The sequence below is a fragment of the Equus caballus genome, unplaced genomic scaffold (genome assembly GCF_041296265.1).
Source record: "Equus caballus isolate H_3958 breed thoroughbred unplaced genomic scaffold, TB-T2T haplotype2-0000768, whole genome shotgun sequence".
NCBI classification, from domain to species: Eukaryota; Metazoa; Chordata; class Mammalia; order Perissodactyla; family Equidae; genus Equus; species Equus caballus.
This window is the reverse complement of record NW_027221987.1, coordinates 445,142-460,642: the sequence shown is the minus strand read 5'-3', so window position 1 is coordinate 460,642 and position 15,501 is coordinate 445,142. Positions and strand designations below refer to the sequence as shown.

The 15,501-nt window shown below is 58.8% G+C and overlaps 1 protein-coding gene across 2 annotated transcripts; it reads left to right on the top strand.

Moving 5' to 3' along the window:
* The first annotated feature begins 1,889 nt into the window (after positions 1-1,889).
* On the top strand, positions 1,890-11,844 carry LOC138922335 (ral guanine nucleotide dissociation stimulator-like). Of its 2 annotated transcripts, XM_070259072.1 has the most exons (14): positions 1,890-2,060; positions 2,499-2,615; positions 3,480-3,670; positions 5,123-5,235; positions 5,369-5,730; positions 6,513-6,728; positions 7,088-7,191; positions 7,669-7,735; positions 9,267-9,320; positions 9,724-9,798; positions 10,363-10,395; positions 10,761-10,882; positions 11,089-11,192; positions 11,518-11,844. In XM_070259072.1, exons 1-14 carry the CDS (start codon positions 1,926-1,928, stop codon positions 11,673-11,675), a joined length of 1,851 nt encoding a protein of 616 aa, XP_070115173.1. In that variant the 5' UTR covers positions 1,890-1,925; the 3' UTR covers positions 11,676-11,844. The 2 variants fall into 2 exon arrangements, with proteins under 2 accessions (XP_070115173.1, XP_070115172.1); XM_070259071.1 differs by having other exon boundaries at positions 1,903-2,060; positions 10,363-10,882.
* Positions 11,845-15,501: the final 3,657 nt, after the last annotated feature.

Genomic DNA, 15,501 nt, shown 5'->3' with positions numbered 1-15,501 from the left:
CAGCAGTAACTGAATTCAGGATGTGGTGGAGTCTCAGACCGGGTGCTAGTTCTCTGGCCGTGGGGTGAGGGGCTGGTGCTGCATGACAGGGAGAGAGGACGGCTCACCGTGTTCCTGGGACACCAGCCCCACGGGAGAGAGGGAAGGCTAGTGCGCCTTCCCGACGGACTGGTGGTGGGAAAAACTCAGCCTGGAGGAGACAGCCGTGTGCCCGGGGTAACCAGAAGGAATTACGTCTCCTTCAGCCAAAGCAGACAGCCCCTCGTCCTGGGCTCACTTTATCCAAATGGGAGCAAGAAGGAGGAAACAATTGAAGACGCTTCCAGATGTGAGATGTGTGGTGGCAGAGACTGTGCCTGGGAGATTCTGAAAGGCCTCACTGAAGTGACCTAGGCTGTGACCAGAAGGACAAGACTGAGCCACGCCTGCGTAGGTCCGGGAACAGGGAGTCGGGGGAAAGGCGCTGTTGGTGCTGAGACTCTGGGGCAGAAGTGAGCGTGAGCAGAGGAGGTCAGAAAGCTGCCCAGGCGGCTGGAGGGAGCCTGAGAAGCAACAGGAGCTGCGGCAGGGGCGGCGGTTAATGGGGCCAGACCGGGGAACCCGGTAGTCTGCGTTCATTTGGGTTTCTCTCTCACAACACTGCTCCCAAAAGTTGCACCTCTGAAGTACGAATATTGAACTTCTCCCGGTTTCCGTGGTCTAGGCATTGGGCACGGCTTAGCTGGGAGCCTCTGCCTCCAGGTCTCCGTGAAGCAGGACCTTCAGTCTCAACTGAGGCTAGACTAGGGGAGGATTTGCTCCCAAGTCACTCACACGGGTGGTGTCAGGAGTCATTGGGACTGAGAGTCTGAGTCTCCATGTGACTGTTGGCTGGGCGCTCCCTCAGATCTCGCCTCCCTTGGCCTCTACATAGGGCAACTGAAATCATCGCCACTTGCTATCTCATTTCCAGAAATGTGACAGAGAGAGAGCGCAAGAGATGGAAACAGAGGGGGAGATAAAGGGAGGGAACTCAGGAAAGCAAGCAAGAGGGAAGTGACAGAGTTTTTGTAATTAAAACTTGGATGTGACATTCCATCAGCTGGGCTGTATTCTATTGCTCAGAAACCAGTTACTCAGGATGTAGTGGTTCCACAAGGATGTGCACAGCAGGAGGGAGGGAGCGCTGGGAGCCTTGGTGGAGGCTGCCCACCACATAGGCCGACAATGAGGCGCTTGGGTCTGGTTCTACGGCCAACAGGAGACTGGGAAAGGTTGAATGCTAGTGAATGACAATATCTGAATTTCCTCGAACTTCCAACCCTTGAAGGTGCAGAGACCTGACAAGGAGCCCCCAAGGGGCAGTGACTTTTCCCAAATCACACGGCTGGAATCCAGGCCTGTTTGGAGAGGTATTCCCGACTGCATCCACCCCTTCTTGTAATTCTTCCACCTCTAAGTTCGGGGACCAGACCCAGGCGGCACCACCTCCCAGATATGGGAGGCGTTATCACATGTCCACCCGAAGACGTCCCTGGGAATGTGTTTCTAGCGCCATCCCATCGTGCAGGTTGGGAGACTGGGGAGGCCCTGAGAGGCACAGTGGCTTTTCCAGGACACAGAACTGCTAGGAAAAAGGAGATCCGAACTGGGCGCTCTCTCTTCAAAGCTGGGGCGCTGGTTCCGATCCCAAGGAGCTGTGGGGAGGGCTGTGATGGAACTTTCTGTACAGCTCGGGAGATGACACGGGCAAGGAGGGTGAGCGGTCAACAGCCCCGAGGGGGCTTTGGGTGGGTCTGATGGAGGGAAGGGCCCCCCATCCTGGAACCTTGGAGACATGACCTCACTTCCTTGGCGACCGACCCCAACAGAGCTTAGAACTCTGGTCACCAGGCAGCCATTTTGTACACATAGCCCATTTGACCAGAGACACTCGACACAGGAGGATGTGTTCGTGTATCCCCTCTTTGCGAGGCTCTGGCGCACAGAGAGCCAACAATGACAGTCTTCTCCAGCGCTGTCGACATTGGCTGAGACCGCACCTCCAAGACCTCAGGCCATTCGGAAGAAGGAACCCTCAGGTAACACAAGGCAGCCCAGGGCGGGCCACTCCGGGTCAGGCCACAAGTGTGATCCCACCCTCCCATGCGGGCAGCCCCACACCCCTTGACCCTTATTGTGTGTGTGTGTTGGCGGGCATGGAGTGACGGAAGGCAGGGATGAGCGTGGAGCTACCCTGGACGGGAGCAGACGGTTAGGGCTTGGAAGCCTGGCGGTATGTCGTGTTCATATCCCGGGTGGTGGCTGGCAGGATGGAAGGTGAGTGCTGGGAGCCAAGCCGCCCTACCCGTAGGTGAATCCCAAGCCCGTGAGGTGTCATCTCATTCGCTCCCTGTCTGGAGGTCTATGCGGATGCCCCTCTGTCTGTGCTCGGTGTGCGGGAGAGTTTTCCCCCTGTGGGCAAGTGCAGGCAGGCCCCTGCTACCTGCCGCCGCGGCCACCGGACGCTGTCTTTGCAGAGCTCCACCCAGGAGATGGTCCAGGAGCTGGCGCATGGGTCCTACGGCTCCATCTCCCTGGACAGGGGGCAAGTGCAGCAGACCACCGACCTTGCCCGGGGCTGGACTGAGGGGAGAGTGAGTGACACCCGGGGCCCTGAGATCACCGGGGTGTGTCCACAATCCAGAGTCAAATCTGGAGCCCTCCCCTGGACCCGCCCAGGGCTTTCCCACTGGAGTGTCCCAAGGGCCCAGTCCCAAAGGAATCTGGACTTCCACGCCTCCTCACCAGCTACCTAGGAGGGTGGGAAGTCGCTCTTTCCTAACCCTAGGCGGAGTAGACAAAACACTGATGTTTGCGCTTCACACTCGGCCAGGGGCATCTTTGAAATCTGCCATTTTCTGAATCTGAAACCTCTGTAACGAGGGTCTCAAACCTCCCTTTCGTGTAAAAGAAAGAAAAACCAGCGTCCTTTCTTGTAGTCAGCCAGATCCTCACAGCGTCTGTCTGCCCGTGCACTGTCTCCCGACTGGGGAGGGCTGAGGTTCCCACCAGACATTTCCCTTCATGTCAGGAGCACATGAAGCCTCAGGTGGGGGAGCGGGGGAGTCCTGCAGCCCTGGCTTAGGGCGGTTCTCAGTTCCGACCCACAGGACCCTGAGCAGCCACTTGGCAGCCCGAAGCTTCCGTCCTCTCATCTCTAGAATGGGGATGTTTGTGTTGGATTCGCTGGTCAGTGCTCTTAATGCACGCTTTGGTGCGGGGCGGTCTGTCCTTGCCAAGCCAGCCAAGTGTCCTGAGGAACTCATCGTATAATCCTCCCCCCGCCCAAACTCAAATTGGACTTTTCAAGCCTGGAAACCGGTTGGCTGTGGGCAATCCTGTCCCTCCTCTGCACACATCCCTGAGGGGCTCACAGTTCCTGGGGGACCTCCAGACCTTGACTTCCTGGAGGTTCACGCTGGTGCTGGTGACTCTGTGTCCTTCCTCATCTCACCCAGCGCGGAGAGTCACTCGGGCAGCGGAATGAGGCCTGCAGGATGCGGGCCCTCCAGGCAGGCCTGCTGGAGAGGCTGCCGCCGTCCATAGGACCAGCCTTGGCGCCTCGAAACATGGCCAACGTCACCACCATCGTGTTTGACTGCGCGGCTGTCCTCACCTCCCACGGGGTCCTGGACCACCTACTTGCTACGTGAGTGCCCAGCCCCTCCTCAGCACAGTGGTGACTCTGCCCACTGCCAGCTGTGTGTCTTGGAAACGGCCCTCCATCTCTCTGAGCTTCGATTGCTCCTCTGCAAAGTGGAGTGGGAGAGGATAAACTTCATCGGGTTCTGGTGGGCACGAATGGGATGAGCCACGGCAGGTGCTTCCCTGGGGCCTGGCTCTACAGAAGGGGCTGAGAGACGTGCCGTGGTTGTTCCTGGTTATTCTTTCCCTCTCCCCGATGAAGAGCAGTCTGCTCCCCCATCGCTGGGATGGGGCCTTTCTGAGTTTGCAAAGGCACACGGAAAGCACTCTGGCAGGGAGTGTGGGATTCCATGCAGCTGGTCGTGGGGCGGGTCCTTGGAGTAGCCAAGGAGGGGTCTCCGGGGCCGCAGAGGGGCCCCAGGCCCACTCAGCTACCGGGGATGCTTCTGGTTGGAGTTCATTCGAGAACACTGTATATTAAGCACCTGTGACATGCGGGAGCTTTAGAGACACTTGGCACAACGCAGTGAATGAAGCAGACACAGCCCCTGGACCCCCGCAGCAGCCTGAGACTCAGATAGTCACACACCATATCATCCACAGATCCTGTCCCCCGCCTGTCCCAGGGGATGCCCTCCTATGCTCCTTTACGACTGGAGGCCTCTTCCCACGTTCTCATGCATGATGGACCCCAGCGCCAACTAAAGACCTGAGTGTTCTTTGAGTGCCAGACGAGGGCCTCCTGTCTCCACAGAACAGGGCTGGGGGAGAACAAGAGGACAGAGGACTGTGGCTGGGGCGGGCCCGGCACAACTCTGATCTCACTCATCTTTTGATTCCTCTGGGAGGGCTGAGGTCTGATGGCTTCTACTGCAAGGGGATAGGAGTGAAAGAGAGCTGTGGGTGGGGTCCCAGAGCCCCTGGGAACCAGAGGGGAGGCTGGCTTGAGCTGTTCCCTGGCGACCCATCCCCACCACAGTCCCGTCTCCCTCCGCTTCCCCTTCTCCATATCCACCCCTTCTGACCACCACCAGCAGGCCCAGAAGAGAAGGGGTGTTAGCGAGCCGCTCACACATCGGCCTCAGTCCTCAGTCCACTTGCACAAGGGCGTGGAGGGCTGGGCTGGACTGTGTCCAGCCTCTTTGCGAGAAGAGTGGCAGTGGGAAGAAGAGACTCACACAAACCCCGTGTTCCACCTGCTGGATGAGCAGGCCTGCCACTGCCAGGATGGCCACACAGGAGTCAGCGCCGGGGTGGGACTCCCCCCTGGTGGAAAGGGGCAGGCACAGGGCCCAGACCCAAAGCAGGGTGCCTTGGGAGGACAGTGTGGAAGCGACGGCCAGGCCTCTGGCTCTGTGGCCCAACTGCTTCCGCCCAGTACCGCGTCTTCTATGGTGGGAACCTGGCTGGACCCAATGCAGGATTTCTGGGAGCCCACGCCCTTTCCCTCTTTCAGGATGCGGCTGGCCTCTCTGCGTGTCATCTGGCCTGGGTCGCACCTGGGAGGCCCTGCCTACCTTCCCCAGGTCCAGCTGCAACATCTGGGGCCCAGGAGGGCAGAGCTGGAAGGTGAGGGCACAGCAGTCTGGGAAGACTGTCTGCGGTGGGGTTCACGGGCTGGGGTTCCCTTCAAGACAGCGGAGTCTCTCCTGTCTTGTAAAGTCGGGTACGTAGGTGAAACTTTCTCTTTCTCCCGCTGCAGCGCCAGTTCCAGAGCTCCTGCCGGCTCTAGAGCCAGAGCAAGGGCCAGCTCCGGGGCCAGAGGCAGCTCCAGCTGTAGTTCCACCTTCCGCGCCGGAGCTGGAGGCGGCCTCACCACCAGCAGCCTCACCTCCAGCAGCCTCACCTCCATCGGCCTCTCCAGGGCCGGAGCGAGCGCCATCAGCTTCAGCCCCAGTGCCAGCTTCTGAGCTGGAGCAAGATGCGCCATTGACTTTTGGACGATCTCTGCCTCCAGCTGCCGAAGTCACCGCAGAAGCGAGCGCCGAGCTGAGAGAGGAGAGGCCTAAGCTGCTGGACTTCCCTCCGAAGCTGGTGGCCGAGCAGCTGACCCGGATGGATGCGGTGAGCAGCGGGGCTCTTGGGCTAGGTGGGGCCCGCCTTGGTGGGCCATCAGCTGCCCCAGACCTCCTGTTCCCTCAGCCGCAATCCAACGATGTGGGTGCAAGTCACAGCTCCCCCACTCACCCACCGGGTGACCTGGGCCACCTTCTGGCCCCCAAGTCCTTGCTGTCCCCACATGGACAGTAGAGAGCACACCAAGGGCGGGCACCTGCTGGGCAGAGTGGCTGTGCGGATGGATGAGGTCGAACAGAGAGGAAGCGGGGCAGAGAATAGCCCTCTGGTGGGGGAGGGAAGCTCACTGGAGTGCTGCCAAGTCCTGGGTCACTCACCCATCGGCCCAGGAGGCCTCAACAGCCTCCGTACTTATTAGACACCTAGTGCGTCCTTACCGACATGGAAGACAGGCAAACAAAGCCCATGGTTGTTGCTGCCTCGGGGGAACGTGCAGCTGAAAGGGGAGTGGGACCAGGGGGTGATGAGAACGGGTGGAAGATGCCCCTTGAGATGGGCAGGTGTGAGCCGTGTTCTGGTGCTTGGGGGAAGCAAGACTGGGCTGCGAGCCAATGGGACTTCTCTTCCCCGCCCCTATTGGGTCCTCGGTCATCCTGCGCTGGGCGGCCTCAGCGGACACAGACAAAACCCAGAGACTCCCAGAAGCTTCAGGCCACCTCCTCAGGTTCCTGAGCTGCAGCTGACCAGTGCCTCCTGCCTGGGGCTGCGGGGGCCTGCAGACTCTGAGCTCGGGTGTGGCAGGGTCAGGTGACAGTCCCCATCCTCCCCAGGAGCTGTTCAAGAAGGTGGAGCCCCGCCACTGCCTGGGTTTTGTGTGGTGCCAGCGGCCCAATGGGAGCAAGGAGTACCTGGCTCCCACGGTTCGGGCCACTATCAACCAGTTTCTTCACGTGTCCGGCTGCGTCATCACGACGTGCCTTGGGGACCTCAGCATGACGGCCCAGGACAGGGCCAGAGTCGTCGAGCTGTGGATTCAGGTGGCCAAGGTCAGTAGCGGCAGGGCCCAGGGAGCCCCTCCCTGGAGTCAGGGGGACTGCCCCTTCTCCTCTCGCAGCTTTCAGCCTTGAAGTCGGTGGTCTGGGCCTCGGCAAAGTCCTAGGCCCCTTGCTGCCAAGGGCCTGCTGACCTTGAGTGCTGGTCCCAGTGGTGGGAAGCTCCCTTCCCGCCCTGGGTTGAGCTAAAATCTTCCTGCCCGCGAGCGTTACTCATCAGCTCCCAGGTGTGCCCTCCCTCGCTTCCCTGGGCATCTGCCTCATCCAGGACAGCAGAAGCCCACGAGGGGACACAAGCCAGAGGAAGCAGGGCTCCAGCCCGCCGTCGCAGCTCATTCCCTTCCCTTCCTCAGGAGTGCCGAGTCCTTGGAAATTATGCGTCCCTGCGTGCCATCGTGTCTGCTCTGCAGAGCCCCTCCATCAGCCGTCTGCAAAAGACATGGGGACGAGTTGCCAGGTGGGTAGGCCGTGCTCCATCCAAGCACCACCAGGGCGGACCAGACATCCCCCGTGCGACTGCCATGGACCCCTCATTCAGCTAGGACCATCTGGGAGGCAGCGGACCCTAGGGATGGGGACTGGCCTCCTTGCTCGGGTCTCTGAGACTCTCTGAGACCCTAGGCAGTGGCTCCCCCCTTGTCACATCCTGGATTGAGCCACACTGGAGATTTCCAAGGGTGTACTTCGCAGCAACGGAGCCCTCATCGGCAACCAACGCTGTTAGAAACAATGTGCTCAGTCGGAGTGGGAATGGAGGCCCCAGGTGACCGCAGGAGAGCCTCCACCCGAGTCCCACGGTGACCTCAGAGCTCCGAAGAACCCGGGGAAAACCCTCGTCCAGGCCCCAGGCCCTTTGAACCTTCCGGGTTCTCAGCCAAAGGCATTTCGCCTTCAACCGCCCCGGGTTTTCTTTCCTCCTTTCCTCTCCCCTCAGGAAGAGCTCTCGAAAGTTGAAGAGGTTCATCAAAGACCAGTGGGTGAGCAGGAGGCAGCTGGTGAAGGTAAGACGGAGGCTGCACATCTGGAAGGAGGGGGAGCGAGAGGGGAGGGGACCCGGCAGGATGAGCTTTGGTTCTCCTGTCACGTGAAGTTGGTCAGGAAAAGATGGACAGGAAGAGGGATGTGCTAGCTCCATGGGCAGGTGGGGGCAGTTTGGGACAGGAGGCCAGGGGCATGGGATAGAATGGTGCGGGCTGGACTGTTCCAGGAGGCTGAGGACCTGGCAGAAGGTGCCGGTGTCTGGCTTCCATGCTGCTCCATCAGCTGCCCTGCATCTTCCTCCTGGCCACTGGCTGGAGCGAGTGGGCGGGCTTCCTTTCTTCCGAAGTCAGCCCAGTCTGTGCTCAGGAAGCCAGGGCCCCACTGCTCCTTCTGTCTTCACTGTGCCTCGCAAGAAGGGCACCCTGCCTGCCTGAGGGATGGGCACTGCCGGATCCCACGGGCCGGGGGCACTCAGGGGCTTCCCAGCCTTGGGACGGACACTGGACCTGGGACAGATCTGTGTCCCCTCGGTGACTCCCCACTCTGGCCCCTAAAGTGGGCGCTGCAGACAGTCCCAGTGGGATGCTCACCCAGGTCCTTGTTGGCGATGACATGTGCCCCGGAGGGCAAGGGCAAGTGCCCAGGGAACTGATGGCTTCTTCAGGGATCCTTCCCGCCCAGACGTCAGAAGTTTCCTCGTAAAACAGAAAGGAAATGCCACCCCGCAGTGCCCTGGTCGCCCCCTCCCCTGCTAGTCAGACGTGGCATTCGGGGTCCCCATCCTGAGCGGATGAAGAAAGAATTCTGTGCAGGGGAACTCCCTGAGGGGATCCTAGGGAGCTGAGGGCTTTAGCAAGGCCTTGGCCTCGGCCTGGGATCAGAGACTCCTGGGCGTTGGGGCTGGCAGAAGCCACTTGACCAGGCCTCCTGAGACACCTCATCTCCCTCCATCCGTGGCTCGGCCCAGCTGGGGGCCCGAACACAGCCTGAGAGTCCCGAGGACAGCACTGTGGTCAGCGGCTGGGCAGAGGGTGGTGTGAAGGCAGAGGAGACAGGGGCCTGTGGCTGGGAGGGGGAGCAGCCTCTCCTCTGGGGCCCCCTGAGCAAGTCCCTGCCCCTGTGTGGGCCTTGGTCTCCTCATCTGGGAGCCAGAGGGAGATGAGCCGTGGTGCAGGCCTCACAGTGGGTGCCGAGGCTCAAGGGTGGGGAGGAATGTGGGGAGCTTGGACCTGGCTCCAGAGGCAGGCTTGAGCGGAGAGCAGTGATGACGGTCAGATGACGCTTGGGCCTCAGGAGACTGTGGGAGGCAGACAGAGTTCGTCAAACCTTCCAGACGAGGTAACAGGTTCAGGGAGGCCTGGGCGGGCCCAAGGTCACACAGGAGTGAGTGTTGGAGCTGGGATGGCTCTGGAATCAGAGCACCCTGGAGGCGGGAGCCGCAGGGGCACCAGGTGACTGGGGCCACATGTCCAGGGTCCCCGATCTGGGAGGGGTCTGGGAGGACACTTGGAGGGGAGCGTCGGCTCACTGGCCCTGTCAACACCCTGGCAGGAGGCGACCTCTATGTTGACCAGCCTGGAGACGGGCCCCACAGGTGCCCAGAAGGTAAGGGTGCCTGTGGAGGAGGGGCCCAGGAGTCGCAGGAGAGGGGACTCCCCTTCCTAGCCGGAGGTCTCTACCAGCAGAGAGGGAGCCTTTCTCCTCCAGCCCTGCTCCTGGTGCCACAGACCTGAAATGCCTGCATTGGAAGTGACCAGGAGGAGGCGCACAACGGATTTGGGACAGGGAGGGGCGGGGACCACGTACCCTGGGTTTTGCCAGAGCCGGCTGCTGGGAGGTGCCTGGAGGAGTTTGGGGTTCCTGGAGGAGAGAAGAGGAGGAAATTGGGGGGAGGCCGCCTAGGTGGGTAGCTTGGGCTGGGCAGGAGGCTGGGGTGAGGAGTGGAGGAGAGGTCTTTGACGGCTCCTGAGAGCGGGATCTCATCACCGTCTCCACCCCGCTGGCACAGGGGCTCATCCCCTTCCTTGGCACATTCCTCAATTACCTACTGCTGCTGGACACCAACATGGAGGATTACCTGGAGGTGAGTGAGCCTGGAGGTGGAGCTGGGGATCAGGATTCGGAGATTTGGGAGGAGAGACTTGCACTGAGGCCTGAGCTCACAACCCTTGGCAGAGTCCTCTCGTGAGGGCCTCACAGCCACCCCGGGAGCTGGGTGTCATGGCCATCTTAGTGATGAGTGAATATAGGATCCAGGTGAGCCGCCAGTCCAGGCTGCCTGACTGCGGAGCTGCTGGAGGGTGTGTCTGAGCTGGACTCAGCCTCTCCCTCAGGCCCCGCCCCTGCAGGGAGTGAAGCCAGGCCCCTCCAAGGCAGGAAGCACACGAGTGGCTGAGCATCCCTTCCTGCCTGAGGCCTCAGTCTGTCTGTCTGTCAGAGAGGGCTGTCTTAGAATGTCCCTGAGCCATAGCCCCGTGGCCTCCTTGCTCTGGAGCTCAGAGTCTTGCCCGGGACCCATTCCCGTTTCTGGTAGCGCCTGCTCCCTGGTCGACCCTGCTGGTAGTGCAACCTGAGAAAGGGTGGAGACGGGGGCTAGCTATGGGCTAAGGGGGCTGTTGCTCATGGGCTTTGGCTCTCTGCCTTCCAGGGAAATGAGATCAATTTTGAGAAAAGGAGTGAGGTGAGCAGCTGTGGCCTCCCCGTGCGGAGGGTGGGGCTGTGGCAATCAGAGACTCCTCCGGGGAAGACCTTCTCTGGCCCGATGCCTTGGGCCTTGCTTTCCTTGGGAGAGTTCGGCACCCAGAGCTGGGAAAGCCGTCCCATTGGTGCGTGGGGGAAGGGGCTGGCACCAAGGACACCTTCCTGCAGGAGGAGCTATTTCAAGCCAACTGTGAGAACGAGCAAGTCCTGCACGGAATTGGAGGGAAGGAGGGTTCCCATGTGGGCCAAGACCCCAGACCAGCTCCTTGACCCTCTTCTCACCTGTCTGAGTCCCCAGCACGGTCCCCCACCCAGGCCCCGTCTGCATCATGTCCTTTCTCCCAGGAATTCAAAGTCACTGAGCAGATCTTCCTGCTCCAGGAGGCAGTCCATCTTTACCACATTGAGGCTGAGGAGCGATTTGGGGCCTGGTTCGAGGCCATGGAGCCCCTCAGCGAGGATGAGAGGTGAGGCGGGGCAGGAGTTGGTGAGGGCAAGGCGGACTCTCTCTGATGGCCAGCTCCAGGGAGCCCGTGCCCGTGGCTTCCGGGTCAGTCCCGGGGCTTGTCGCATGGTCACCCGTGGGGCCCTGGGACTCCAACTGCTGGCCCTCTCTGGGAGGGTCACCTGAGGTGTGGCTCCCGGTAGCTGAAAAGTCCCCTCTGTCCTTTAGCTACAGCCTGTCCTGCCACCTGGAGCCCCCACAGGAGAGGGCCGGCAAGATGCGCCGGTTTTTCCTGCCCAAGAAGAACCGCGCGTCTCTCAGCTCAGGGCTCGGTGAGTGTCCAGACAGGCAGGGACTGAAGCCAGGGGCTCCGGAAAGCTTCGGGCTAAGCACGGGCCTAGGGAGATGGACAGCCGGCACGGGGATCCCAGCTCCACTGCTGACCAGGCCTGTGAGGGACAATTCCCTTGACCTTTGTGGGACTCAGCTTCCTCTTCTGTGAAATGGGTGAAGCGAAATGCCAGCTCCCATGTCAGGGACAATGGGGTAGTGTTGACTGAACACTCAGGACAAGGTTTGGAGCAGAATGCAGTGGGGCTGAGGTGTTGGGCTGGGATACTGGTGTGACCCCCCCAATCATCAGTGTCTTCTCTTCAGTCACCAGACCCCTGACGCAGAACCCAGCAACAGTGGCAGATCCCGGTCCTTCCAACAGCTCGAGTGCAGCCTGCTCTTCAGCGGCGGGGACGCGGCTGGGAAACACGCGGGGCCCCAGGCCGGCTCCTCCCATGCTGATGGGGAGAAGAACATTCTAAGCCTTTTCCTGGGAGCCCTGGAGCCCAAGAGGGAGGGGACGACCTCACCCCACAGGCCTGGCAGCTCCACCCCAGCGCCTGTTTACCACTTGGGAAGGGGCCGTATTTCTTTCGTGTTAATAGTTAGTACTAGTTTTGAATTTGATGTTAAAATCCTGTTTCTGTTCCAGCCTGCGAGTCACGGTCTGGTTCTTTCCCCTCCTGTGCTCGTGTCAAGGAGACACAGACTCTCGCGTTCCTCCTGGAATGAAGAAATCTTGCAGGGTCTCGGCTTATTGTATGTGAGAGAAGGGAGAAGGGCCAGGCCCCTCCCTGGATACTGAGGGACACCTCCGCGCCCCCCCTTACTCAGAGGACGGCTTCATTTCAGTGTGGTTCACGTGGGCCAGGAGCAGAGACAGCACCCAGAGCTCCTGGCATTTAGAGGGTGGAGGTACTTTCACAGGCAGAGCAACAACCACTGGAATGCGGGTGTCTTTAAAATGGCACGGGCCAGCACCACGACCTGCCCCAGGACAGTGGCTGCTTTTCCACCCCTTTGGAGGAGAGGCCACGTTTTCGGCTTCTCTTGTGGAGGTTCCTCTTCACCAGATGTTAGGAACTTGTCGTTTTCTAATGAGGCTCTGGACAGCAGCAGCTCTAAGTGCAGAGAACGATGTAAAAGCTCAAAACGTGCATGTGGAGGGTCAAGGCCGGAGAAGGTCATGTGCAGATGGACTAAGGGCAGGCAGGACCCTCCCTCCCCCGGCCCCTCTGGGGGCTCCATGTTCACCCTTCACCTGGATTGGAATCCTCTGGGATCCTGGTCCACGGCTCTGAATTCCTTTCCCTGCAAGTTTGGTATCCAGGGGGACAGATCTGTGATGCAGCTTTGAAGGCTACATCTGGGCATCCTTCCCGACGCATCACTGCTCCTTGTCCACCAGGATTTCCTGCCTCCGTGCACTTCCTTCTGCAATTCTTGGAAGGGCAGAAATTCCCTCGAATGCCTCGGCCTCTCTGTCCCGTACCTCGTGGCCACTCCTCCCTGGCAGGGTCTGACGGATCACGGGTGGAGTCTGCTTTGCAAACATTAGATACCCTAATCCTGGCCAAAGAATGACCTATACTCTCCCTCGCTGCCCAGGGTGACATCTGGGCCCCTGTGGTTCTGAGGTGTGTGGTCTCAGGCAATCACCTGTTCACACACTCAGGCATGTTGTTTCTGACTCATCCTAACGGGGCAGGAGGACCTGAGCCTATAAACCATGCAGCCCCTCGGAGGGCTGTGTTCTCTTGCCCAGCCTTATGCTCCGTTTATGGTGTGGGTGTGAACCTTTCCCGTTGGAAGCTTTCAGAGATGAGTCGTGAGAGGAGGGTGGTTGAGGGGTCCAGCAGGGAACGCAAGCAAACGGATGACGGGTAAACACAGCCTGACAAAATTAAAACACTTAAATGGTTCCAGTCTGGTGGTGAGCAGACACTGCTCCGAGCTCACTCCAAGAACCCACCCGGTGACCAGGAGCTAGAGGGTTACCACCTGGCATTTTGAACGCCCACCCCCCCCACCCCACCCCGGGAAAGACCCTGTAAGACTAGGACCACAGGAAGTGCTTGGCCCTTCTGAGTTCTCCCCTCCTTTCTGATGGCTGCAAGTGTCACCCAGACACACAGCAGCGTGAACCCTGCCAGGGAGGCCTCCTCAGTACGGCCAGCAGCTGAGGAGAAATGCTGGTTCCCAGCAGCCCAGGCCCTTCTTGGTATGGCACAGCCATCCAGGAAGGTGACTTTCTAAATGGAAGCCGGAGCCGGCTGTACCTTCCCGCCACAGAGAAAGAGAAGTGCCAAGTCCCAAGGCTAGTGCAGGCCCAGGAGGAAGACACCGTGTCCAAGGGGTTTCCCTCACAGGGCCGTGAGGCTCCTGAGAGCCGACCCTTTGGTTGCAGCGCTTTGTTTGTCATGAGCCTACCAGACGGCAGAGGACAATAACTCGCTGCCTCTTTGGGCTTCCAATGGCCAAAAATGAACTGATCGCCAGCAAAAAGAGGCCCACATGTGCAGCACCTGTATCTCATCAGTCTTTATGTTACTTTGATATAAATTTTAGAGAGAGAGCTATATATATATGTTCACTCACACACAAATATATCATGCACTCTAACTTATTCCAAACAGAATCAAGAAATAATACTCATACTCCTCAAATGCACGGTTTTGCAGCTGGTTCCCTCTCGGTAGCTGGTATTTATAAGCACCTTCTTCCAGGACCCATTTCATCTTCCCTTCGCCCTCCACAAACCCCGCGGCTGGTCATGGTGCTCTGCCTGGTTAGGGGACCATAACCTGCCTTCCTGAAGGGTCTGGGTCATGGCAGTCCTACCTGGATTGGATTCTGCTCATTCCCTGGGGACTTCAAGCCCAGGACGTGCTAGCCCACAAAACGCGGTCAGGAATCTCCTGAAGTCCACACGTGGGCTTCCTCCTCTCCAGGCTGAGGAGCAGAGGGAAGCCCGAGTCCCAGAGGAACACGAGGGCTCCAGACAGTGTCTGCTTTGCATGTCAAGATGGAGAAAACTCAGGGGAAACTCTGAGGGTGAAGCAAGGCAGTCCGTTGTCATCATTCTCTGCACTGAATCCACCCAGACGGTTCCAGCAGAGGCTCCACAACAAGCAGCCCCAAGCACCCAGGCGGGAGGCCGGCTGCGCTGTCCTGCCTGGGCTTGCCCAGTACATGCATGGTCTACATATTTTGCAAATGACCACAGCTGAAGATGCCCAAGGGCTAAGATTCACCCTGAGCTAACATCCATTGCCAATCTTCCTCGGTTTTTTTTTTTTTTTCGCTTGAGGAAGACTAGCCTTGGGCTAAGATCTGTGCCCATCTTCCTCTATTTAACACGTGGGATGTCTGCCACAGCATGGCCCGATAAGCGGTGTGAATGTCCACAACCGTGACCCGAACGTGCCAATGCCGGGCCTCCAAAGTGGAGTGGGCCAGTTTAAGCCCTGCGCCACCCTAGGTTATTTTAACACATCACTCTCAGAAACTGATAAATCTGTCACGTGAAGGTAAGCAATTCTAAAGAGGATTTCCATAATACTGCAAGCTCCATCCCTCCAATAGACAATCAAGTCCTAACAAGCAGCGGTTTATTGTCACGTTGCTGATGCCGGAAAAGGTCTCTGTTGACAGCACGATCCCTCAAAGGCCTTGTCCATTTCTGTGAATCCAATTTCCAGCACATAGAGATCTAAAGATTGAGGCAAATGTGGTCTTTCCTCCTTGCAACTCTGAATTAACATGCAATAAAGAGCAGAAAAATGGAGACCTGGAAGCAGACCTCTTATTTGAGAACAGAGATATACCAGCGCTTTTGAAATGATCTTTGGAGTCTACCGGAGTATTGCACAGAAGGAATGATCCATTCCGACTAGGTAGGTTTTACTGTGTCGCTGTGAGGGCGACAACGGAATCATCCCGCGAATCGGTAACTCTCTGTGACTTTCAAGCGCAGATAAATAATATACTTCGGAAAGGAAAATGCGAGAGCACCGTGAAACGGAAAGCCCTCCTTGCTCTACTCAGCTGAAATCCAGTCTCTCCTCCACAAGAAATCCCTGTCTATGCTTCCTACGTCCCACAGAGGAGTTTAATAAAAGAAAAGGATTGGTATGTCTTGAAGTTGCAAGAGCTCAAGCAAGAAAACGTGGGACCCTTCAAGGAGACGTCAGTGAAGTGCCGGGCTCCATCTCAGGGGCACCAGCGTCTCCTCTCTTTCCTGGTGCTGTCAGCACATCCTTCTTGGGCGCTCACTTTCTCTGCCTGGCTGCTGAGCCTGTCCACAAT

What these genes read in the sequence shown, in the direction of transcription:
- LOC138922335 (XM_070259071.1), top strand. Translation starts at nt 1,926, where the DNA reads ATGTGTTCGTGTATCCCCTCTTTGCGAGGCTCTGGCGCACAGAGAGCC. An exon ending in TCGGAAGAAGGAACCCTCAG is followed by an intron (nt 2,061 to 2,498) that starts GTAACACAAGGC and finishes CTGTCTTTGCAG; the next exon opens with AGCTCCACCCAGGAGATGGT. An exon ending in CAGGAGGGCAGAGCTGGAAG is followed by an intron (nt 5,236 to 5,368) that starts GTGAGGGCACAG and finishes CTCCCGCTGCAG; the next exon opens with CGCCAGTTCCAGAGCTCCTG.